The sequence below is a fragment of the Micromesistius poutassou genome (genome assembly GCF_964030765.1).
Source record: "Micromesistius poutassou genome assembly, chromosome: 13".
Taxonomy (NCBI): Eukaryota; Metazoa; Chordata; class Actinopteri; order Gadiformes; family Gadidae; genus Micromesistius; species Micromesistius poutassou.
The window spans coordinates 6,656,882-6,682,342 of NC_140283.1; the positions used below are offsets into that span (position 1 = coordinate 6,656,882).

General features: G+C 44.2%; 1 protein-coding gene across 4 annotated transcripts in view; it reads left to right on the plus strand.

Moving 5' to 3' along the window:
• mical2b (microtubule associated monooxygenase, calponin and LIM domain containing 2b) overlaps positions 1 to 25,461 on the plus strand; it is a gene marked incomplete at its 3' end in the record, with an annotated part of 35,952 nt that overhangs the window by 9,979 nt on the left and 512 nt on the right. The window contains exons 4-35 of one of the 4 annotated variants that reach the window (XM_084477670.1): positions 1,673 to 1,792; positions 2,122 to 2,223; positions 3,123 to 3,278; positions 3,470 to 3,570; positions 4,664 to 4,921; positions 5,553 to 5,668; positions 6,108 to 6,234; positions 6,793 to 6,883; positions 7,706 to 7,853; positions 8,478 to 8,677; positions 9,438 to 9,532; positions 9,756 to 9,827; positions 9,946 to 10,071; positions 10,682 to 10,840; positions 11,039 to 11,332; positions 11,904 to 12,044; positions 12,813 to 13,307; positions 13,575 to 13,676; positions 13,848 to 13,940; positions 15,234 to 15,420; positions 15,749 to 15,819; positions 15,941 to 16,040; positions 19,065 to 19,202; positions 19,630 to 19,686; positions 20,965 to 21,104; positions 21,367 to 21,588; positions 22,442 to 22,629; positions 22,733 to 23,115; positions 23,220 to 23,293; positions 23,431 to 23,520; positions 24,298 to 24,391; positions 25,090 to 25,201. In XM_084477670.1, the coding sequence (XP_084333796.1) occupies positions 1,673 to 1,792; positions 2,122 to 2,223; positions 3,123 to 3,278; positions 3,470 to 3,570; positions 4,664 to 4,921; positions 5,553 to 5,668; positions 6,108 to 6,234; positions 6,793 to 6,883; positions 7,706 to 7,853; positions 8,478 to 8,677; positions 9,438 to 9,532; positions 9,756 to 9,827; positions 9,946 to 10,071; positions 10,682 to 10,840; positions 11,039 to 11,332; positions 11,904 to 12,044; positions 12,813 to 13,307; positions 13,575 to 13,676; positions 13,848 to 13,940; positions 15,234 to 15,420; positions 15,749 to 15,819; positions 15,941 to 16,040; positions 19,065 to 19,202; positions 19,630 to 19,686; positions 20,965 to 21,104; positions 21,367 to 21,588; positions 22,442 to 22,629; positions 22,733 to 23,115; positions 23,220 to 23,293; positions 23,431 to 23,520; positions 24,298 to 24,391; positions 25,090 to 25,201 (4,852 nt within the window). The remainder of the gene's footprint in view (positions 1 to 1,672; positions 1,793 to 2,121; positions 2,224 to 3,122; positions 3,279 to 3,469; positions 3,571 to 4,663; positions 4,922 to 5,552; positions 5,669 to 6,107; positions 6,235 to 6,792; positions 6,884 to 7,705; positions 7,854 to 8,477; positions 8,678 to 9,437; positions 9,533 to 9,755; positions 9,828 to 9,945; positions 10,072 to 10,681; positions 10,841 to 11,038; positions 11,333 to 11,903; positions 12,045 to 12,812; positions 13,308 to 13,574; positions 13,677 to 13,847; positions 13,941 to 15,233; positions 15,421 to 15,748; positions 15,820 to 15,940; positions 16,041 to 19,064; positions 19,203 to 19,629; positions 19,687 to 20,964; positions 21,105 to 21,366; positions 21,589 to 22,441; positions 22,630 to 22,732; positions 23,116 to 23,219; positions 23,294 to 23,430; positions 23,521 to 24,297; positions 24,392 to 25,089; positions 25,202 to 25,461) is intronic. The other 3 variants (XM_084477672.1, XM_084477671.1, XM_084477673.1) reach the window with 3 other exon arrangements.

The following is a 25,461-nucleotide window of genomic DNA, read 5'->3' on the forward strand; positions in this document are numbered from 1 at the left end:
AGACTTTAAGTGTATTCAACCATGAACATAGAACCCAAAGAGTGCAGGAATCGAGCAAGTACATATAATTTATCGGGCTGAGCTTGAATATTCTAATATTCGGATATTTGTTCGTTAGGTTGGTATTCTAATCTCAATTCAGTATTCTGTTATTCGTTTTGTTTTTCATACACACTTTGTATGACCTTTTTTTTCTTTATTTTCTTAATATGCCGAATATTCAGATATTCGTTTGGAAACCTAACAAATATCTGAAAACTGAAAATGTATATTTGGGCCAGCCCTAATAAATTCAGGAAAATGCTTCAAGTGCTCTATTATAGAAACAAAATGATACTTTATTTTTATTTCATGGGACAAGATGCATTATGAACGGATCGGTTTTCAGTCTGCGATGGAAGATGTATACAGTTTCAAAATCCCTTATTTTGTTGGGAGGCAGCTGGTGCCACCTTGTAGTGATCTCGTAGATAGAGCGTTGTGGACGAGCTAGGGTGTAGGGTTTGACCATGTCCTGGATGTAGGATGGGCCGGAGCCGTTCATAGAAAGGTACCAGTGACTTGAATCAGACTTGACCCTCCAAACGACCACCTTGACCATGGCCTTTGTTTTTATTGGGTTTTGTAGTTATTTTATTGGACTGGTGTTGTAGACCTACTAATGAAAATGTGAATCCCATTATAATATAATGGGCCAGAAGCTGGTTGAAGCTATTTTTGTTCCTGTCACAAGGATTATTTTCTATTATAAAGCAACTACCAATACACAATTTGCCCATACAGTGTGTGGAACATGCATGGAAAAGAAAAAATCCCCTTCTGCCTCTTGTTTATTGGAAGAAACCACAAAGTATTTCGGGACCATAAATATTGCTATGGCTTCCCATGGGTTTGTCTGGTCTTTACAGTCCACACAGATGGGATTTTGTGAGCCGACAAAGGCAGAGCTTGCCTTCATAAGCCAGGCTTGAATTACTATCTGTTGGATTTGCTGCTTTGGTGGGTTGGTGGGTTGGTAGGGACACTGATCACACAGTGTTGGTGTTGGCTCTGTGTGTCTGTAAACTCTAAGAGCCGTTGCTGTTTGTCTCTCTAGAATCTATCTTCCTTGTGGGATGTTTCCACACCCCCGCTCACCCATACCGCCCCCGTCCAGCTTTAGCAACCGTGTCATGTATTAATATCCCCTGCAAAGATGCTGACTGAACTATATCACCAGCCTCACTTGTTATATCAGCTATATATTCAGTCATGGTCTTTTCTGTTCCATCTGATGGTAGGGGAATGCTACCAGATAAAGACATCTGCCTGTGAGACAGCAGTATGAGTGCACTGATCCGAAATAGATCCCAACTCATTTGCTGACTTAATTTTTTCGAATTAATGCCAATAACTGGATAAGTCCGGAGCTCTTTTACTTTTGCCCCAACTATAATCTGCTATTTGACGGCCTTGTAATTCTTCGTCTTTATAAAAGATGTGTGTAAGGTATTACCATTGACACAAAGTGGCAATCTGTAACATACTTAAAATACAAGATGGAAACTGAGAGGAAGTGAGAGAAAAAATTATATTGTTGTGTGATTTAAGTGTTTCAGTGTTTCCTGTACAATACTGATGTACTATTTGAGTAAGAAAATAAAAGTGTGTGTGTGTGTGTATGTGTGTTCAGGTATCCGCCAGCTCCAGCTGATGCTGATCAAGGTGTGTCTGATCCTGGGAGTGGAGATTCACGTCAACGTAGAGTTTGTTGAACTCTTGGAGCCACCTGAGGACCAGAGCGACACTGACAGTAAGTATGTGTGTGCATGTCTGTACTTGTAGAAGAGCATGTCTGTACTTGTAGAAGCATGTAGAAGACTGAACACAGTCTTCTACATGCTTACGCATCTATGCTAAATATAACTCCTGTCTTTACTGTACGGCTAACGATACATTAGAACATAGAAAAGTATTACCAAAATCATCCCTCTGGTTTTGCTCTCCCTCTATTGGGAGACATGAATATCTAAGTAACTAACCCTATGAAGCTAATCTTAAAACAGCTAGCCTGAGCTAACATGCTGACATACTTGGGCCTGCTGCAGTATTTTTAATTTTTTCAATGTTTTCTGTTTGGAGGTCCTGGGTGGCGAGTTGAGATCCAGCCGTCGGACCATCCTGTCTCGGAAATAGATTTTGACGTTGTGATCGGAGCTGATGGACGCAAAAACACTTTAGATGGTGAGGGGTAGTCTGAGTCCATCTAATCTTGGTGAGAGGAAGGCCCACTCCAACTAAACCTGGTGATGGATAGTCCCATTTAACTAACCCTGGAGAGATTATCCTATTGTTACTAAACCTGGTGAGAGATAGTCCACTGCAAACGAACCCTGGTGATTTAAAGTGGCCGATATTGTATGTGTGGTTTGTGTAAATAGCCCACATTCAGCATCAAGCCAGCCGCTGTGAAATTAGGTTTTGACCGGAAATGAGGTTAGGCATGTTGCACTGCTGACCGAGAAAAGCATTTCCTGTTGACATAGTTTCAGATGGAAGATATGTGTTTAGACCCTTTACATTTCAGCTGTGAGTGAAACGTTCTGCATTTGAGAGGCTTATGTCCTGTTAAGGCTTTTACTTTCTTATACCTGTAGCAGTTGCTCCTGCCACCCAGGTGGCTGCCACACGCCAGCAGGTAGCTTTATTGGCCTTCTCAGACACTGGGAGTTTATGTAAGAAACCGGTTTATTGCATTGTTGGAAAAATCTGGCTAGCAGAATGTTGCAAGCACAGTAGAGACATGTCCATACTGTGCATTGTATGCCCAATGCACCACAGCTGTGCAACTTCACCCAGGCCAAGAGTCTAAAAACATCGGATGTCAGCGCTCAGAGCTCTCCTTGAGTGTGTGTGGTGATGGCCGGTTCATAGTGTGTGCGTTGGGGTTAGTGTGCACCACAGGTCTGCAGCCTCATCCAGCCACAGAGTCTAATCAACATGACTCGGGCCAGGTTAGGCTGCTTAAACAAGCCATCAACCACATACACTGAAATGCTCTAATTTAACTTACCGATGTATCCCGAATGCACCTACATTTTATGATGCATCACACCTCCTTGTGCCACCCTAACCCCACACAGGTTTCAGTCGGAAGGAGTTTCGTGGGAAGCTGGCCATCGCTATCACGGCCAACTTTGTGAACAGGAATACCACAGCGGAAGCTAGCGTGGAGGAGATCAGTGGGGTGGCGTTCATATTCAACCAAAAGTTCTTCCTCGACCTCAAGGAGGAAACGGGTCAGTTTATAAACCTAAAACTCACATGCATTCATTTAATTAATACTATAGGTGGGCACCTAATAGCCGTTCCTAAGAACAGTATGCATATAGGAGTAAATAATGTTAAAAGGTAACCGGGTTACAGTCGGGCTCTTGAATCACTGTCATGACTCACCTCTATTATTATGGGCTTCTTTTTTTCTTTACAGGGATTGACTTGGAGAATATAGTTTACTACAAAGACAACACCCACTACTTTGTCATGACTGCTAAGAAGCAGAGCCTGCTGGACAAAGGTGTTATCCTAAACGTGAGTTCGCTTTTACTTTTTATTTGTGTGCTAATGTAAGCTCTCACAAGGGACATATTGGAGAGTCCCATTAGAGAGTGACATTAGACAGACATGTGTGTGTGTGCTATTAAAAGGGAGTGCAAGGGCATTGCATTACATGCTTTGTCAACAAGTGGGGGGATGTGAATGAAATGGTCTGTAATTGTTTATGCCCACACATGTATCCGTCCCCCCACTCCTTTCCAACAACACACATGCACACACACACTATGAGCTGGAGTTGCCAAACCTCAGGAGTCATGGTCTTTGCAGGGATTAGACGGGGTAACAAGGTTATTATTATACCATGGGGAAACTGCCTGGATCATATTAAGATGACATCTTAATAGAAGTGGCAGATGCATTTTCAGGCATCTGCCACGTTATCAGGTACACACACATACATGTATAAATATATAGATAGATAGATATCTATATATAGATATCTAACATGCTATCATCTTCACTGAACTCCAGAAGCGTTCACATGCATACGCACACAGAAGTTCCAACAGTCCCTCCCTTCCGCCCTCCTTGAGCCTCTGTCGTGTGTTCGTAGGCATGCACAGGCCTGATGGTATGTTCCCACATGGCTCACAAGTTACAAAATAAACACCATCGCCTGTCGTGTGTGTGTGTGTGTGTGTATGCAGACCTGATGGTTTATAACTGTTATTGATAATTGATTGTGCTTGGCAATAGTTTTTTTTGTCGTTTTTTTTTGTATTATTTTAGTATTTGCTTGAGCAGTGTAAAGGATTCATAAAGACATTTTCTAGTTCAAATTTATTTCCTAGTTCTTTGAACCCATTTCAAAGTTCAGAGTTCAGAGTCAGCTTTATTGTCAATTCCTAAATATGTGCAAGACAAATCGAGGAATCAAAATTGCGTTTGACCCACTGTGCAATAAGTACAAAAGGATAAAATTAGGTCAAATAAAATAAAATAAATAATATATACAAAAAAAATAGTGCAAAATATCACACTTTTTTGATACATCAACACGTTGTACTGAGTGGGGCGGTGCGCTGTCTGACGATGTGTTCGATGATGTGTTTCCCCCCCCCCGCAGGACTACATGGAGACGGAGCGCCTGCTCCACCGGGACAACATCGACAACGAGGCGCTGCGCTCCTACGCCCGCGAGGCGGCCGACTTTGGCACCAACTACCAGCTGCCGTCGCTGGACTACGCCGTCAACTCCTACGAGCAGCCCGACGTCACCATGTTCGACTTCACCTCCATGTACGCCTCGGAGAACGCCGCGCTGCTGCGGGAGAAGCACGGCCGCCAGCTGCTGGTGGCGCTGGTGGGGGACAGTTTGCTGGAGGTACCGTGTGGGTGCGGGGGTCAATGTGACGTAAAGGCCAACCGTCGAGCTCGGCCCTATGTAATATAAGAGAGTATGTATCTGTCGTTAATAGGGCTGAACGATTTGGGGGGATAATCGAATTGCGATTATTTCAAGCAATATTGCGATTTAGTATGATTTTTTTTTAGATTTTTTTTAAGTTCCTTATGTTCTGTATTATTCACTAAACAAGAAATAAATCATTCTGTAGTATGACCCAACACAACATTGGAAGCAGTCAACATATGAACTGCTCTTTCCTTTAGGCCAGGCCTATGTGTTGAGATGAATTGATGCATTAATTGATATTATAACATCTTTATTTAACTATTGAATTGTGAAATAAAGATGAATACGAATCTTACTTATCAAAAAAAAAAAACAGCCTTTGCGATTTGCAAATCGTGTTCTATTACATTGCGATTTCGGTTTGAATCTATTAATCGTTCAGCCCTAGTCTATAACATCAGCTCAGTTTGTACGAAGAAGAATGTGCAGACTAGAAGCCTTGTTATTGTCCTGTTCTAGAGGGGAGCTGTGTTCCTGGCTTTGAGTCCTCCTTCTCTCTGGCTTCTCCCCACTCATATCCATCTGTGGTGTCTGCCCACAGCCCTTCTGGCCCATGGGCACCGGCTGTGCCCGGGGCTTCCTGGCTGCCTTTGATACAGCCTGGATGGTCCGGGGCTGGACCCAGGGACGCAGCCCTCTGGATGTACTGGCTGAGAGGTGTGTTTAGTTCACCTGATGGCTGCATGTTGGGATACCATCGAAGAAGAGGTCTTTCTCTGAAGTGATCACCTTTTTTTAATTTGGTTCACTTGCAAAGCCCATAGTTGGTGCCACATTCTGCACTTTTAATAGATTTTGGAAGAATGTCATGGATGCTGACAAGCCATTGGATTACCGCACCCTTAGTTTAAATGACAGTCCTGGAACGTTGCTCTCTCGTCCGTTTTCCTGTGTTTCCCGTGCCATGTTATTTATCATCAATCAAAGAGCCCTTTTCCTGCCATGTTATTTATCATCAATCAAATAGCTATTTTTCTGCCATGTTATTTATCATCAATCAAAGAGCCCTTTTCCTGCCATGTTATTTATCATCAAGTCAAAGAGCCCTTTCCTGTCAAGAAGTCATTGAGCTTTAGATCCTGTGCTCTCTCTCCAGGGAGAGTTTGTATCGGCTGCTGCCTCAGACCACCACAGAAAACATCAGCAAACACTTTGAGCAGTACTCCATAGAGCCCAGCAGCCGCTACCCCAACCTCAACTCCAGCGTCATACGCCCACACCAGGTCAGGCTGACAGGATATTTAAATATATATATATATATATATATATATATATATATATATATATATATTTAACACATAACTTTATCCTATCATCATGTATGCATCACTGAAAACACCTTTCTTTTTTCCTCCACCTCTCTGTTCCTCTTTTTGCCCCTTAATTTGCATGTTTTTAATGTGAATTTGTTAATTGATGTTTTTCTTATTTGTTTATTTTCCTCTATATTATGTCTTATTTTGTATAGTACAAAAAAAGTAGCTGTGTGCATATCCCACCTACTGGCGAGGTGCAGGACAAATGAAATAACATAGAATGACAGAAATGTAATGTCCGCAGCACTGCTTAAGCTCCCATATTCATTTAATAAAAGATTCACAGCAACGATTCGACCCTATTGGGTCTTCTTCAGGCAAATGGTGAGCTCCATTTGATGAGGGGATATACAGTATATAGGTCATATGATCAGCTGAGGTTAGGGTTAGCTTTTATTTTGTAAAGTGTCTTTAAGTGTGAAGGAGAGTTCCATGTAAATGTATTGAATTCATACGTTCTCTCAGGTGCGTCATCTGTTGATGAACGGCCAGGAGCACTCCTATCCCGTAGAGAGGCGAGGACCTTCTCGTAGATCAACCAACTTCTCCAGTACAGGTGAGGCTCTGGCCCACGGATGATACTTCACCCAGGAACATACTCTTCCTCCACAGGCCTTCTCTATCAGCAGTAGATATCAAGTGAAGTCAAGTGAGGTTAAATCCAAGATTTTGAATATTAAAATGTCGATTTGAATTCCATTGACATCGTGTCTCAATACTGATAATGTTGCCTAATTTCATCACAATTGTTTTTAGTTTGCTCCTTGACATCGCTTGTCCTTTTTGTTCAATACTCCACCGGCTGTCACACACACACTGTCTTCATCTGTGTCCCAACTCTGAACTCTGAACTATGAACATTTCCAATGTATTGGAGATGCTGTCATTTGAGGATTCATTATAAAGTGGAATATATTCAAATTCTTTAAGCAAAATGTGTACCAATCATTATTATTAGCACTTCAGCCTTCAACACCTCTGAAGATCTTACAGTAGATTCTATGTGTGTTTGATCACATGCTGCTGTTCATTGCAATGTCAGAGCCATTCAGTATGGCTTACTGTCAGTCAACCAGAAGCTTCAGAGTTCCAGAGTTGGAGGGATTTGTTATAGTGTAACACCAGTATGGAATGTGGTCATCTTGAGATGAAATTGTTTGCATGTCTCTCATGGAGAGTCCTAACTGGGCTATACGTTGTATATCTTATGGCCAATTGGACAGACACTTTAGACATATTATAATTTCCTGTAACACTAAACTAAATAAAGTCTGCAGAATTCAAAGGACTTTACATCTCTCGCTCTCTCTCTCTCACTCTCTCACTCTCTCACTCACTCACTCACTGGTCTCTCTCTGCCTCCATCTCCCTCTGTCAGAGGCAGTGGTGCGTCAGAGTGAGCTGCTGACCTGGTGCCAGAAGCAGACGCAGGGCTACAGGGGAGTGGAGGTCACCGACCTGGGCTCCTCCTGGAGGAACGGCCTGGCCCTCTGTGCACTCATACACCACCAGAGACCTGACCTCATGTAAGCCCACCACACACACACACGCACACTCACACACACACACACACACACACATAATTTTGCAGCAATGCAAAGCAACTCATAAATCGACAGCTTGAGCCAGAAATACACTACTCTGGAAATGGAGGAGGAAATGAGCTTATCTCTTCTGTCAGGAACCTGTGACTCTTCCCTAATGTTCACGTCCTTGTTTGAAAAATGTGACAATGTTTCCTTGTTTGCGATGGTGCAGTTCTATGGAAACTTGTTTCACCTGTCAGACAGGGCTGTTTCTCACACTCACAAGTGTGTAGATGAGTGTCTGTGTGTGTGTAGATCCATACAAAGCATTTAACTCGGCAGTCAACTCATTCAGTATAGTCAATTACAATTTCCATTTAAAGGGACAAATGCAGCCTCATTTCAATCACACACTCCCTATTTCCTGCTTACGCAATTTTACGAAAGCACCCACACTTTGTAGGGTGTTCACTCTTGTTCACTCTTTTGTTTATATAAACTCTTGCACTGTCCTCTTTGAATTCCTTCATCTATCTATCTCTCCTCTTGTCCTCCTTCCATCCCGTCCCGGTCGCGATGGACTCTCGATCCTCTTGACGCCCCCCCCTCCCCCCCCCTCCTCAGAGACTTTGAGTCCCTGGCCGCGGAGGACTTGGCATCCAACAACCAGCTGGCGTTTGACCTGGCGGAGCGGGAGTTTGGCATCCAGCCCGTGACCACGGGGAAGGAGCTGGCCCTGGAGCAGCGGCCGGACCAGCTCCTGCTGGTGCTCTATCTGTCCAAGTTCTACGAGGCCTTCAAGAGGTCCTCTGGGGGCAACGCCGGTGAGGCCCTCAGTTCTTCAGTCCTAATCCCGGTCAGGGTGTTCCGGAGGCATGGTTAGCTTGGCTCTGGCTGTGGGAGTTCTGTACAGGGAATCCTGAACGTTGTCAACACCGCGTCACATGAACTTCAAAGTTAAGCTTTTTTCATTTGGCTTGAATCTTACAAATGCAGAATAACAAAGGATCACATCAGCGTATAATCCCATGGAGAACGATCTCAAAGCCACTGTTTATGAGTGGGCAAACTGTTATGGCAAATCTTATTTTTCTTTCTCAGTGATGTCAGGGTCCCCACAGACGTCCTAACGTCCTAACAGCTGCCCGTCAAGCCATTGGAAAAAAAATTCCGTTAGAGTTGCATGTCAGAGTAGAGTTGCACGTTACACAAGGCCTTCAAAACGGCCAGGTTAGGCCCTGCTGCCAGAGCCATGAGTGGTATGTGTGCCTGGTGAAGTGGCACACTCTACTGTGTGACGCTGGAGCCCGCCAGCTCTGGTGATAGTTTACAAGGGTCCAGTCACACCTCTGCCACAGTACTTGCCTGTTAATATTTCATCCTATAATGAGTCCACTATGTATCTTAGCATTTACTTTGAAACTGTGCGAGATGCCTCCAGTGTATGTCATCTCAGGGGGCTTGTTTTAGTCAGACACGTTGTTTCTTTTGGGGATAAAATGGCATAATGAACAGATCATTCCAGTGGTATCGGGCAGAGTGATAATGTTTTCATAATTCTGACTCAAATTCTTGGCTCACCAGACTCAAACGAACCAGATGAGAATAATGAGATGTCTTCAGGCAAAACAAACCACACCCTCCTGAACCAACCTCACCACAGAAAGAGAATCCCCAAGGTAAAATACACAGTCATATACTAACCTATTTTCAGCTCCTCTTTATGTCAAGCACACACTTTAAACAGAAAAGCAATTATATTATTAACTTGCTATATTTTAAACTGTCAGTCACGCATTTAATGAGTCAACTTAAAAGTTGTGAGCTCTGAGCCAAAGTCCAGAAATAAACTGTGGAAAGCTATGTTGATCTGATACCTTATGATATCCCATCTTCATGCAGAATGACAAAAAGCTGGAAGACAATGATTCGACACACAAGAGAAGACGGAAAGGAAGTCACTACCTTGCAGAGGTGCGTTTCATGACCTATCTTGGAGGATATTGCACTTATCATAAATCACATGAGTGTAGAAATCCAACCTTGATGACTTCCACCTCTGTCCCTTCTCACTCTCCTTGCAACACAACAGTTGTCCTGTCAAAGTGCTCCCCTTGCTGGTGCGGACGGGGAACTGCAGGAAAACAAGGACCGCTCAATGGCAACCCTCCTGGCCAAGTTCGAGGAGAACTCCTCGTCCACAAGGCTCCACAACAAGGTGAGAGGTTGTGAGGTACACGCTTCTTGTGGTCTTCAGTCTGTCTGTGTGTCGGTCTCGCAGATCAAATGTAGTGAAGCAAGTCGTCATGAACGACAACGGAAGAATGTTTAAGGAACTCGCCATGTTGGTCCCTACATAATCTATGGAAAGGTTTTTTGATGACAGGATTCCTTTCTTGTTTGTCGGCCTTCTTATTTCGTCAAGCGTTCTTTTAACTCAAGGGGTATCAAATCAGTGTTGGCGTCTTGGCAGAGGAGAACGACAGATTTGTGGGCGTCTTGGTGTTCAGATGGCTGGATCCCCAGTCTTTGTATGTTTGGGTTTTGTTGCTGAGCTGCTGAGTGGGCGTCGGACTATAATTAGTGGTTTCTTGTCCATGTGTAAACCAGATGAAGAACAGGATGTAGGAGGGCTCGCTGTTGACAAAATGTTGCCAGTACAACACAATGTCTTTGATTATATTAGATTTTTTTATGTACTTACAATACATTGAGTCTACATTGAAGAGCTTTCCTCATGAACTTCGTTCCCTGTTGTTCTCATACTGGGTCGTTTCTCCTTCCCATCTTACCCCTCCTGTCCCTTTCCCTCTGTGCATTACCCTCAGTCTGACGATGAGGCTTCAGATCCCTTCCTTTCTCCTCCACCGTCTCCTATCTCCAGCCCTTCTTTACCCCCTGGTCTGGAGGAGGGGGATAACCCTCGCTTTGCAAAGCCAAAGTTGCTTACCCCTTCTCCTCCTCCTCCCCCACGCCCCAAGTGGCAGGTAAACTCTGCTGTGTGAATCAAAATCGTGTGTGTGTGTGTGTGTGTGTGTGTGTGTGTGTGTGTGTGTGTGTGTGTGTGTGTGTGTTGACTTGAGTCGGCTTTTATTGTTCCTTTTCTTCCTTTTCTTCCTATTTTCTTTTTTATCTCTGCTTTCCTTGTATGTTCCTCTCCTCCTTCTCCTACTCTCTATTCTCAGCCCTCCATTTACCTCCGCTTGCTGGAGGATCCCAACGCCGTGGCTCGGCCCACCAGCCCTGTGTATTCCCCTGAGACCCCTCCCACTCAGAACGGTTTCGACCAATCTCCTTTTCTCTCGTGGTCTAAGAGCCCCACAAGCCCATCCAGATCTCCGAGCCCAAAGGCGTATGGTGTTCAACACTACTCGGAGCGTAGGCCTGCTGCCCCCTCCGCCGATCACTCCTCTAACACCGTTCTTTCTAGACCAGTGGTCGATCATCCGCCTGAGGAGCAGGACGAAACACGTAGCCAGGTGAACTGCAGGCCTCGCTCGCTGGCTCTCTGTACTAATCTTAATCTGCCCCTCCTTCTAATTCTGTATTGTGACATTCAAGTTCTCTTCTATCGCAGGTTTAAGTATGGCGACTAAAAATACATGCAGAGAACTGTGACATTCAAAGGTTGCAGGCCATTCTGTGACCTTCACATTGTCGTAGCAGCTCTCCTTCGTAGTTCAGTTTTCTGGCACACTGCCCTACTTGAATAGCCATTCATTTCACCAAAGGTCATCACGCCACATCCAATCCACTTTCTTTTTGCCCATTTTTGCTCGTATGGTCACATACATGACATGGACACTTCAGAAATCCTACATCAATTATTTTTACATAGCTTTGGTTGTCATGTTGCGTAGCGAAGCGAAGATAGAGAACTATGTAGGGATGGAAAACATACTCACTGTTCTGCTTGATTTCCCACAATGCTCTCAATCTCTGTTTGATTCAATCACAATGTTGAGACATTGTCATGTTATTTTGCAAGAAATAACCATGGTGATGGAGTAATGGTTCCCTGGAGTTGAGCACTTCTGGCCCTGTGTGCAGGGCAAGGTGTCCACCCGGGAGTTCACCAGGAGGAGCATTAAGGAGAGGGCTGGCATCCTCTGCTCCATGTTCCCTGGCTCCAGCACACAGGCTTTCTCTTCTTCATCTCCCCCTTCTCCTCCTCCACATCTTTCTCTGGAGGTCTTTCAGTGACACTGCCCGATTTCATGCTTTCATCTCTTAACATGATGGGATATCTGATCTGCTTGTGTGCCTGCAGTGTTAATCTTGATCATGGTTTATATCACAGTAACATTCTTAAACTATCTCACTCGCTTATATTATCACTCAACCAATAGTTTTGCCTTATGTAAGAGCTTGCTGGTTTTGGTTTTGTGTTTGTTGCTTGTTACTGCTGTTGAGCTGTGTGGGTTTCGACTAAAACGCTTCTACTATGTGGGCAGAATAACCAGCCTCAGCACTTTTGTTAAGAGTTTCCAAGAACCTTCTATTGTGCATGATCTAAAAGGACATCTAACTTCTTGTCATGCTTTCTGGTTGTATGCCTGTTTGAGCAGTGCACTTTTGCTTGATGGACTGGCTGTCTGTGATCTGGAGAGTTGTATACAAGTCTCATGGAGAAACTCCTACCACAATTGAAAATGCCCTTATACTTTCCAGCCTCTCGTCTGTGTTTCCTCTGGGGCCAATTTAAATTCATACAATTAAAAACCCCCAACCGAAAACCAGGGATGCACATGAACCACATGAACTATTGTGAATAATTTATAGGATTACAGTTTCTCCGAATGGGACGACACAAGGTATTGTGTGCCAATATTGTCTTGCGGATGCATGCTGGGATTGTGTGAAACCAACTTTCGAAGCTCTCCACAGAATCACTTCTCTCCTCTTTCCTCATTTCGCTCTGCTTTCTACACTGTCTCACTCTCTCCTCCTCGTCTATAGACAGAACTACGTACATCCTCCTCCTCCGCCTCATCTTCCTCTTCAAACGCATGCAAGAGCCTTCCGCTCCGGCCTGCGATCCACCGCCCCATACCTCACCCCTCCATCGCCGGCGTCTCCTCCACCCCTCCTCTCCCCTCCCACGTCCCTCACTCTCCACGAGGGCCCGAAGAGAAGCGTGACACATCTCCGCCTGCACCGCCCCATGAATCTAAACACAAACACAACCCTGAGAAGTGTCCCTCTCCCGATACACACCGTGACAACGGACACCGGGGTTCCCCTTCACCCGCAACAGGTTCTGGGGTTCAACGAGTGTGTCAGACGGAAGCTGCTCCGTCTCACACCAATGACGTGTGCGCGGCCGCTCAGACAATGCCTGCCTCCGCCACTGACGGGTTTAAAGTCAACGTGGAGCACGGGGAAGAGAGTTTCAGTGGAGGATCTCTAGGGATGCTTAACGGATGCAAATTGACCGAAAGTGTCGAAGAGAAGGTAAAGAAATGCATGTGTTCTGCATATCGGTGTCCATGACGGAACCTAGGGCAGATATATGGAGGCTGCTCTCCCTATTGATTGTCAATATTTTTGCACTTCATTTAAGCATAACAAGTTATTTATAGGTAAGGTTAGTTATAGGTACTATTAATGTTCTTAGTTGATTTATTAAGTATCTGAAAAGCTGAAGCTATCCACTGGAGTTAGGTTGAGGCTTCTGAGGGGTTGTCACTCAAAGCTCCTTCACTGTGATGTGTATTTTAGTCCACTGGGAGTGGGGCCCTTTTCAACTCAAGAAGAATCACTCGAAAGCCTGTAGCGCGCTCGGACAGCTGTCCCGCAGGCCCGCAGAAGTACAGTAAAGAGGTATTCTCTCCAATACCTCAGTTTAGAACTACCCTTTCCTTTTATCATTTCCCCCCCTATGTTCCTTACTCTTACTGTTCTTTGTTTCCCTCTCTTCCTTGTCATACCGCATGTATGTTGTATTTCCTGTGTTCCCCCTACCTCCTTTTCCCGTCTGGTGTGTAACACCAGCGTACTGTTGGCAAGGTGTCTTCTGCCATTGACGCCAAGGCTCAAAAACTGGCGATCCTCTATGAGACAAACAACAGGCCCACTGCCACGCCGGTAAGCTGCATGTGCTTGCTTGCAGACTTGTAATTGAGCTATGCAACCAAATTATATATATATATTTGTACTGAAGAAGAATAATGATGAAGGCAGGATTTCATCATTATCTGACTATCTGGTATTAAAGGTGGAAAGGACCCCACTTTCCCTTCATCCGTTATGTGCTGTTTGAAAAAGGTTTGATCAACCAAAATGAGCGAGGACCAGTTGGGTGTTACTACATTTGTACCATCATTGTACTACTTGGGTGTTTAATAGGCCCTGTCCGGATGGAGGTTGAGTGGAGATGAGTGGAGATTCTCCTCAGTGTAAGGATCAAATATGGCATGCCTTTACCACTGGCAAACATGTTGTGTTATAACATGTTATAACATGTTATAAATGTAATATCTAAGCTTCCAGGGTCCAGGCTCTTTGTGCTGGCTGATCCTAAGGCATTAGGAGTAAATAGGTTCTGTGTTGTTTCTATATTAGGAGGCCAAAGCCAACCGACCAAGACTTAAGTGTGTTTGGAGCTCTGTGTCACCTCTAGGTGGTTTGCTTCTATAATGGCCTTATAAAACACCCATCCCTGCTTCTCTGCAGGGAGGCTAATGAAAATCTGTAGTGCAGAAAAATAGGGAATCTGCTAAGACACGTTGGTTAAATTTGTGTAATATGCAGTGTGACTCTAAAGCAGATGAGGCAAAAACATTTGGCACATGGCGATGACCAATTATCTAGTTGAGCTGGCTGTAATCTGGCATTGAAACTTGGATGTGGTCTCTGGGTAGTATCCACTGTGTGAGGTTGGCAATATCCACTGTGAGGATGGTAATATCCACTGTGAGGATGGTAATATCCACTGTGAGGATGGTAGTATCCACTGTGAGGATGGTAGTATCCACTGTGAGGATGGTAGTATCCACTGTGAGGTTGGTAGTATCCACTGTGAGGTTGGTAGTATCCACTGTGAGGTTGGTAGTATCCACTGTGAGGATGGTAGTATCCACTGTGAGGATGGTAGTATCCACTGTGAGGATGGTAGTATCCACTGTGAGGATGGCAGTATCCACTGTGAGGATGGTAGTATCCACTGTGAGGATGGTAGTATCCACTGTGAGGATGGTAGTATCCACTGTGAGGATGGCAGTATCCACTGTGAGGATGGCAGTATCCACTGTGAGGATGGCAGTATCCACTGTGAGGATGGCAGTATCCACTGTTAACCTTGCCCCCTCGGCCTGCTCTGGTTCCTTCTGTATGTCTAAAGCCTCTCTCCTGCCTCTTCCCTCCTCCCGATCCGCGCAGGGCTCAGCGAGGAGGGACACGGGCCCGGGCCTGGGCGGCAGCGACACCTGCCACTTCTGCCTGAAGCGCGTGTACATCATGGAGCGGCTGAGCGCCGAGGGCTACTTCTTCCACAGGGAGTGCTTCCGCTGCACGGTGTGCGGCTGCACCCTGCGCCTCGGCACCCACTCCTTCGACTCGCAGCAGGGTGCGTCTCGGTTGGGTCGTAGGATGGCGTCTGTACCGGAAGTTTCCTACGATTTTCGGCGAGAATGTGTCCTCCTTTAAGATTGAGTTGGAATGCTTTTACTAGAACTATTTCGCATGGGAAGAATTACGTGAATCATGTTTTTATAATCAATATCGATGTATTTGCCTCCATGTGGTCCTTTTTTTATAATGCATATTTTTGAAACTTTTTCTACTTTATATTCTTTGCTATTTGTATGTTTTGGTGACCTTTCCGATTCTTTTGTTTTAATTCCAATGAATGCATTATGTACTTGTTTTCAGCGATAATGTGTACGTTGTTGCAGGGAGTTTCTACTGTAAAAACCACGTGCAGCAGCGGTTAGGCACTAAACCAGACGCATATAGGAAGAAAATGGTAAGTCATGCTACAAAATACTTTGAAAGCACTGAATCCTTGTCCGAGCCTATGTAGCGGTAAAAGGATTCAATCTTTTCTTAACGTCCGCTTCAACCTGTTTTGTCATGTCCCATTTCAGAACGATCACAACCGCGTTGGGACGTCCTCCTCATCGTCGTTGTCGTCATCCAGGGCCGCCAATGGTTTTGCGGCGGCGGGCCTCCACGCCCCGACATCAGGTACCCTGGGTTCCTTGCTAAGGCGGGGCCTGAGCTGGCCGTGGCGTGCCGGCCGTGCCGTCTGTGTGTTGCCCGGGCGGGTGCTGGGGCATGTGTGTGAGACTGCGAGTGCCATGCGGGCCCACCTGAGCAGCCGCTCAGAAGACTATGTGTTCTTGTGCGAGCTGCTGAGCCTGGGCCTCCGTCTGGTCTGCTCCATGCACCAGATGCTGGGGCAGATGTACCAGGAGGCCCAGTTGCAGCAGCTGTAGTCAGCCTCTGCTGCCAGGCCTCAGACAGGCTTCAGCCTGGACTTATTAGGTCTCAGGCTGGCCTAAAAGAGGAAGGGGCCAAGGCTTTCTTCCAGGCCTATGGGGTTCAGTTCACAGAGCAATTGCCAGAACGGGGTGTGAAACTGTACTTGTTGTTATAGTGGCTGTAGGTAAGATTCACGAGTTGTAAAGAGAGCAGAACAGAGTAGACGTATCATCCAAATAAATGTCCTCTCCCTCTCTGCTTCTGCCCTCATTCTCTACTTTTCTCCGCCTTTGAGAAGGGTTGCATTTCACCTGCTGATCGACAAGATGGTTCCCAAACCAATCAAAAATAAATCTAAATTGGCTTATAAAGAGGCGTAGTCAACTTTAAACATATATTCTCACAGTGTATTTCACTCACTAATAGCTGGTGTTTGGCTATGCCATGTCTAACAAATGACACTCCAATAATAGCTCTTAAATCTTACCTACGGTCTTTAAAAGCATGTACACCAGACTTTTGCATTTGTGATCGTTGAGCATTTAGTACAGCTGCTTCACAAAGTAAAACTTTCTGAGCTTTAAAACGTCAATATGCGGCTATATGATTTGAGTGGTTATGCAAGCTATTCTTATTGTCTGCTCTGCATCTAGACTTACCAGGTACCTGTTTATGTTGCAACAGAGATGCGCAATGGAAATGCCAAATCAGTATTTTATTGGTGCTTTTTTATCATTATTAAGACAAAGGATTGCTTAATAATTGTATATTGTATTTTGGATAGACAATGATTTTTTTTTTTTTAGTTTGTCGATGTCGTATTTAAATTCTCACATTGTGTTGTAACTTAAATGTACTACAGCTTTATCTTTTTCTATTATGAAGTACAGTGAGTTATTGCTAATTTTCCCTTTTTATCTTTGCCATTCCATTCCATTTTTTCTATTTCCATTCCTCTATAGACTTTTCCATGTTTACTCTGGCTCACTCCATTCCATTCAGTCTGTTTCAAGTTTCCAATGCTGCACCCTCTGATTGGCTGATTTACGGCAGCAGGGAAGTTGATGATTGGCCTGCTTTGGTCAATTAGCTTTCTGTGTTACTTTTGGCTGTCTGCCGGCCTCCATAGCTGTACCGCCTCCCCCAGACTAAAACATCTCATACTGCATGGGCCCAAGTGCTGGCATGACGTGTGTGTTCTCCCATAGACCTGGGGTCTCGTGTCCCAAAATAGTTTCGATTTCCATTCAGTTAGGAGTTGCAAACTGATCCTTCTTGAGCTATCTGCTCTCCATCGTACAGTCACGTTGTGCTGTGGTCTAACTCCTGTCTGCCTAACACACAATTTAAATCCATTCGATCTTGAGCGATAATTAACCCCTCTGCTCTCCGTTCTCCACAAACCCACATGACAGTCTGGTATGTCTCCACGTTTTGTGTGGTCTCTGTCTGTGGTTTGCGTCTGTGGTTCCTTCCCTTTCCAGAAGGAGGCCCCGTCCCCCCACAGCCCCTCTCCAGGTCCCTCTCATGCACTTCGTACTAGGCTCTCTCAGGCACAAGCGCAGCCTAGAGCAGCTGTACAGCAACACAGCATTTTGCCTAGCTGTACTTGGCTTAACTGTTATTTATATTTATATTTATTATATGTATAGCTGTGTCTATAATGACTTAATCCTTAAAACTTTCCCTGTCACCCATGTCATTTTATTTTGCACGGTTCAGAAACTGTTCAGTTCCTCGGTTTATTTATTAACGTTGTACTTTTGGAAAAAATAAAACGTTGAATTACTTAAATGACCTGCTTCTTCCTTTGTTACAAATGACGCGTATTGGTAAAGGATCCACCAAGAGGCAAAGGTTTGAAAGGTCAGAATCTAGAAGTAGCCCATTAGAACTTCCCATCTCTACCAGATCAATCGGATGCAATTTAACTTTGAACAGCATTGCTTTTAACCAACCACCAAGTCAAAAGGCCTAAGAAACTTTCACAGTTCTTTATTTTTAAATAATTATTATTTGCTTCTGACTAATAACTTCAATTCACAGATTAATTCTGGAGTGGTACAGCTCACCTGGCTTGCCCTATTATGGCATTCTGTCTTAAAGTTTAAGGACATCTCTTTATAAACGTCCGAGCCAATGCAAAAGCTCAACTCAATTCACACACTTCTCAATCAAAAAGTTCATTTCTGGACTTGATCACATACTGATTTCTGCTATCCAGTGGGCTTTTCCTGTTGGCTTTCTGTCTACTTCTCTCTACTTACTTTCAGTGGGTCTTTCCCTATCCATTTTAGAACTGCCTTTCTGTTATATTCAACATTTTCTGAGTGTTTGTTATGGCTGACTCAGCCCTCCACAGGGAGTATCTTTTCACCATTTATTTTTTTAGTTTTTTGCTTCCTTGTAATCAATCATACTTGTCCAAGCGGAATAACTTCTGGAAATGTCTTAAAATGTTGACGACTGTTGAATGTGTGAGTATTGCATGCATGATACCTTATAGATGGCCATGCATAACGACTGTTGATTGCACATCTCTTGTTGCATTGCAATCAACAGACTAGACAAGCCTGGCTGAACTCTATGAGGAATATATTCATGTTCCACAGGGCAGAGAGAGAACATGCAGTGTTGAGGGTATTTCTTTGTCTTGTCCTTGTCTTGTCTTGATTGTTCAAGAAGCACAACGACGAGTATTGGTGTGAGGCTGAGATTGTGTAATCCAGTTGTATGTGTGTACCTATACCTGTGACTCACCATTAGACCCATCATCTTTACTTTCAGGTGGGCATGCAAGGTTATTTGTGGTTACAGGGCAGGGTGCCCAGAAAGGCGTACCAGGGACTTGCCCGGTTGCAGGCATGGTGGAGGAAGTGCTGGAAGATAAGACGGAGGCCTCAGCAGATACAGGTGGTCACAAAGGTATCTGTGCAAGAGTCATCTGCCTCTCCCTTGTGGTTATTTGACTAAGATGCAATATTTATTTAGTGTATAACATCACAGTGATATAAAGTAACCACCTTTAACAAACTAACAATCTTTGAAATCCCAGAATATGAAGGTACATGTGCAAAATGAAGGTACATATGTACACACACACAGATATTCACATACACATTCATACACACATACACCTCTGTATTAGACACCAGCAACCCGTCTGGCTGTTGGTCTACCTCTGCAGCTGAACTGGCCGTTACACTCCAGCTGCAGAGGTTGGCGAGATGCTTTGCGTTCTTTGGAGATGCTACATAAAAACCTGTAATAATACTACAATCTTAGCTGTCTGGATGACACATTTGTTCTGCTTTCCCCTTTGTTTCTGTGTCCTCCGTCCGCCTCCTGTCAGACTCCGATCCCCCCTGCCCAGACAAAAGCAGCCGATGGAAGAGGAAGATCCGAGCAGGTGAAACCAGCCTCCTCATCTGCTGGGCTGTTGCCGATAACTCCCAGCTGAATTATGTTGTGTCTGTCTCCAAACCCTGTGCATGCTTGTGGGTTGGCTTCTTGAGAACCAACTTGCCTATAGAGCGGGATCTGGTTAGTGAACGGTTCACTAACCATTCGATAACCACAGTTCACTAATCATCACCAGATCACGCTCTATATTCTATAGAAACGCCAATGCATAAGCAGGCACATGCTTTGGAGACCAGTAAGATATCTGTGCTTGTGTGCTATCTGTGTAATGTACAGTAGAAACTTGGGTCATCCTATCGTCTTATTATTTACTTTGAAACCGCTATACCTAGTCAGTCATTTATAACTAGTAGCAGTAAAATGATTATTCGATTATTGATGACTATGGGGACATTGATTATTTCCCATGGCTTGATAATGGCAAAAAAGTGTTCTACTGAAGTATGAAGAATCGTATAGAGAGATCCCTAGAAGAAGCAGAACAGAGTGTGGGTAGGAGTGGAAAGCAGGGGGGGCTGCACTGTTGCACTGCAACGTGTCCGACACTAGGGGTTAGCAGAGTACTTTTGCGTTAAATCCCTTCTCATGTATAAAAGCTAAATCATCCATATCAACATATTGCACAGAAGTATTAATTTACAGTTTTTTCTTTTCTACCAACACATCTGGTTGGGTTGGTTATCTTACTAAATGCTATGTAAGTTTGTATTTTTGTGGCAGTTTTTGAGTCCATACAAATAGATGTGTTAACCTAAAAGAAAAAAAACCTCATCTATTGACATTGTCCATTAGCATTTTCCTAAAAGTTTATTATCACAACTTCATGTATCTGTGTAAAACTAATTTTCTCCTTTTATTATAATTAAAAGGTTCTAATGATGCAACATGACCGCTGGGTGTATGTTCATCCTCTCAGGAGAAGGGCATCCTGATTAGCCTCAACAGACAAACAGTGAATACATCATCATAACTAGCATTACCATTACTAGCATCATCATTGCTATTAGCGTTTTAAAGCAATCCCCTCTTATTACTACAATTATGTTCCAAAGAAGGTTGAATTGTCTTTTGTACGTATGAGCTTTTTGGAGTCATCTTAGATTACATAACTAAAACGGCTATTATTGGGTCGGTCAGAAAATAGGTCAGAAACCAGATACTTTGACCTTTTTTTCAATTTCTATTGCAAAACCAGATGCAATGCATTCTGGGACAAAACCCTTTTCAAGCAGCGTTTGTTTCCCCCCCCCTCATGTCCTTGCAGCCTTCCCACTGCTCTTTGTTAAGCACCCGCATAGGAGCTCCTGCGAGGACAAGGGTGGGCCAGCAGAGTCTGCCGTGCAGAGGCAGTCTATCGTGAAGAAGGACAGCGAAGACGACCACCTCTCGGGGCGAAAGCCAAGCGTACGTGTATGGACGCAGTCCGTATGTCCTATGTGTTGTGTACACTGGACAGCACACAAATTCATCTCATAAACCATGACGATAATAAAATCGTTTTTCCAGCAGCCAAAAAAGAGTCAGATTAATGTTTATCAGAGTCCACATCAATGTTTTTAAGAAATGGGTATGAATGAAATTGATGCAATGTATGTACCTTCCAGTTTGTGTTGGAAGGTATTTATTTTCTGGAAAGACTTTAAACTGGAAGACCTCTGGTTCTTAGGCTCCGAGTGGGAACAGTGGTGGGGTTGGTGGTGGTGATGTCAGCGAGTCCCTGGCAGAGAAGAGGCCTGTGAGCAGTGACCGACGTGAAGAAGAGACAACACCAGTCCCCTCCTCCAGCCCCAAGAAGCGCCTGATGATGACGGCATCGGAGAAACAGAAGCTACTAGACTGGGACCTGCCGTCCACACCCGTCACACCCACACCACGTCCTGAAGACCAGGTGGGATACGCTGCTTCTCAGGACTGAGATCCACTATCAACCTTACATTTACGCCTTTTATCCAAAACAACTTACAAGTTAGGCTGAAAACTAGACCGAAAGTAAGGAGGTCCCAAAAACGTTTTCTAACGCTGTGACCACAGGGGGGCGATATAACTTGCGTTCAAACCTGAAAGGCCACGCCCCAAATTTGGTATCTGGGCCTTAATTGAAATGTTGTTTCATATTTGGTCTCCTATCAGTATTATTATCTACTATGACTATTTAGACACTTGACTCAAAAGTGACCTGCATTGAAGTGATATTTGACAAGCTGAATCCATTATCCAAAAGGAGCCCAAAATGACATTTTTTCTGTACCTTGAAAGTTTTGGAAAACCTTGAAAAAAGGCTAGCATTAGCATGTGAGCATGGCCATTACATATTGTGCACACCACAGGTTGGTTCATGCACACAATTTCTTCAGAAAATGCACATGTGGCGACTTGAATTATTATTATACATTTGTGTATTAGATGTTAAAAACGAATAGTAGATATCACAGAGGTCAAGCTCAACAAAGTGTGTTCCATTTGAAATTATTAACCTGATCGTCTTGAAATACACGTGGGCCTCAAATGACAAAAGGTTGAGCACCCCTGTTGTAGACCACCAGGGCTAGATAGTCACAAATGAGCAGAATGTCGCAGGTCAGCTTGTGTGATGTTTAAGGAAGAGGGTGGTCTTCAGAGGTGCCCTTGACTTTCAACGACGCAGTTTGTGCTCTACTAGACAACAAAAACATAAAAATATATAAACATAGGACAAAGTAACAAAGATATCTTCCTCCATCTGTGTAATTGACCTGCCTCAGGTACCACCTATGAACGGATCAAAGCCTGACCCGTCCCAGACAGATGTAGGCCGGGTAGGGGATCCCATCTCAGACCAAAACCCCGCCCTGCCCCCCTCCACCTTCCAGCTCTTCGCCAACTCCCTCAGGAAGTCCTTCAGTGGGAACAGGTCATCCAGCGGCTTCAATCCTGCCACCTCCGTCATCATGTGAGTACCCAGACGTTTCCACATATATGTTATTTTCTAATTCTAAACTTAATCTTATTTATTAATTATTACTCATCCATCTGTTTGGTTCCATTCCATTCAGCCCCACCAGCAGCAAACCCGAGGGTCCCCATAAGCCAAAGCTCACCTCAGAGGGAGCCTTCAGCTTCAATAGCCTCTTTGGCCTTGGTCCTGCAGAGTCCTCCAGGCTAATGCAGCACGGTGGGCCCCAGCCTGGCCAGCCCCAGCATGAGTCTGGGAAGGATCTTCCGGAAGTGTTGCGGAGGCTTTCCCTGGTGGGCCAGCAGGGCTCTGCTGAGGGGGCGTTCTCCGACGACATGGCCACGCTGCCCCCCCGCAGGAAGCTCAACTTCTTCTCCTCCCTGCGCCTCCGGAATAGGGAGGCATCCCAGAGCGAGGCCGCTGTGACGCAGGTGGACGGACAGGACAAGATCAGGGCCATCCTCGCCAACCTCCATAACAAAGGTCAGTACTGTAGCATTAGTAGATGGGGAGAGGGTGGACAGCGGTGTACATTATTGATGATTGTTTATTTGATCGTATCATGTAATTGTGTTTCTTCTGTCTAGCCTCCAGCCAGCAGCACCTGGAAGAGTCACCCTCCAGCGGCGATGAGGATTCGTACCAATCAGCCAATCAGAAGGTAAGGGGCAGAACTGCACTGCAAGTGTTCAGAATATATATATATACAGCATACACACACACACACACACAAGTGTCTGTAGTTCAATTCTCTCTGTCTCACTCACTGACTCACTCTTTCCTCCCTCCTTGTCTCAGGTGAGTTTGGAAAGACAGAGGAAGCAGCAGGAGAAGACTGTGGCCCAGCATGCCAAGAGAGAGCAGCTGAAGAGACTTCACAGAGCTCAGGTACGGAAACATAGCATCCAATATACAAGAGCACTTCTATGGCCTCCAATAAATGAATGCATAACATGTAACATAGGTACTGTGATAATCCATCCTAATTAAGAGACTGTGTGCTTACTATCAAATACAAATATTGTAAGTATAGTATCCAACCTAACCTAACCTTACAATAAAGGAAGGAAGGGGGAATTGGTTATGACCCACGGCAACTTTTAAATGTTATATTTTAAAGTCTGTGCCGTTGTTGTGTAGACTTATAGTGAGCAATGTTATATTTAAAATGCGCCACAGATTGCGGTTATACTATAATTATATTAAGTCTGTGTCCCAGACATCGAAGTGCCTTATGGCGTCATGAAAAAAACAACTTTAAAGAGACCCTTTTCTTTTTTCTGCAACCCATCAGACCAATGTACGTTAGTACGGACAAATTCTAATATGGACTGGAATTTGTTGCAGAAACAGATTTTGTGTTGCGGCCTGAAATCTTTTTCTCAACAAGTGTATGAAGAAATACTCTCCTTTTTATTAGAAAAAACAGATTAAGTATCATTAACACTACAGGATCTGTGCTATCTTTATCTTTTTTTATCTATCTATCTTTCAATGCTTAATGGGAATTGAAAATGCATGTATTGATGTGTTCTATATTGTTCCCCAGTTGTAATTCCTATTCTTTTGTATACCAATCCAGAAAATCACCTGTTGCTTCAATGTGATTGTCATGTCTTTCTTTATCTAACCTCATGTGCTTTCCCTTTGATGTCTGTTGCCCAGGCGATCCAGAGACACCTGGAGGAGGTGGGCGAGAGACAGAGAGTGGTGGAGGAAAGAGGAGTGACCATAGAGAAGCGCCTTAGGGGAGAGACTGGTAAATCACAGAAATAGAAGGCTTCACAAACACATAAAGACATGCGCACACACAACTCCCAGAAGGGAAACAAGGATTTGTATTTTCATCTTTATTTTTTTTTCTATGAAGTTTAGGTTAATTTGGAAGGTGTGTGCATGTGCCTTTGTGCATGTGCGTGTATGCCCATAGTAAAAAACATGTTACTCTTGGCTCCCATGCCTCCCTTTATACCTCTGCTCCTCCAAATCCCCCTTTTCATGACTTCTTCCTCCTCAACCGTATCTTGCCAATCCCTCCTCATACATGACTCCCTGCCAAACGTTATTGCTCTCTAACTAATCCTCCTCATTCTTGTCATCTCTTGCGCTCTCAAACTGTTCTTTGCTCTTTTATTTTCAAACTGTCTTGTTTGTTTTATTATTTTATTTTTTTCATTATTTTGACTGGTTGGGAATGAAGCAGTTTGATTTGGTAGCGTTCTCCTGTTACTGGCAGGGCATTATGCCCTCAGGTAGTTGTGTCCCAAACACCAAAGTATTGTGTTTGGTAAACTAACAGGCCGATCATTCAAAGTTTCCCCAGCAATCTGTGGTTCTGGAACGTGGAAATATGCGTTGCGAATGAATACTGCGATCGTGGTTTTTCTAGCCAGTGTTGACCAAGTAAACGCCCTCATCTCACTCTCGCTATCGCTCTTCCTATTTCTCTCTGCCCAGGGGAGACCAACCAGGCAGATGAAGAGATGGAGAGCCAGCTCCACCAGTCCTGGTTCAACTTGGTGTTGGAGAAGAACCGACTGGCCCGCTACGAGTCCGAGCTCATGATCTTGTGAGTAACTCTCCACATGACTTATTATTACTAATTGTAATATTGCCTTTTTATCATGTTCAATAAAAAACAACAATACAGCAGACACAGATAAAAAACATGGCAAATCATGACAAAGGATGTTAAAGTGCGTAACAACAGCTCTATGAGATGGTGAAAGTAAATTCCAGAGAGTACTGGCTCAGGCTTTGCTATGGATGAGAGTTATGAGACGGTCCTAAAAAATACCAGAGACGAGTACTGGCTCTGGTTTTACAGCA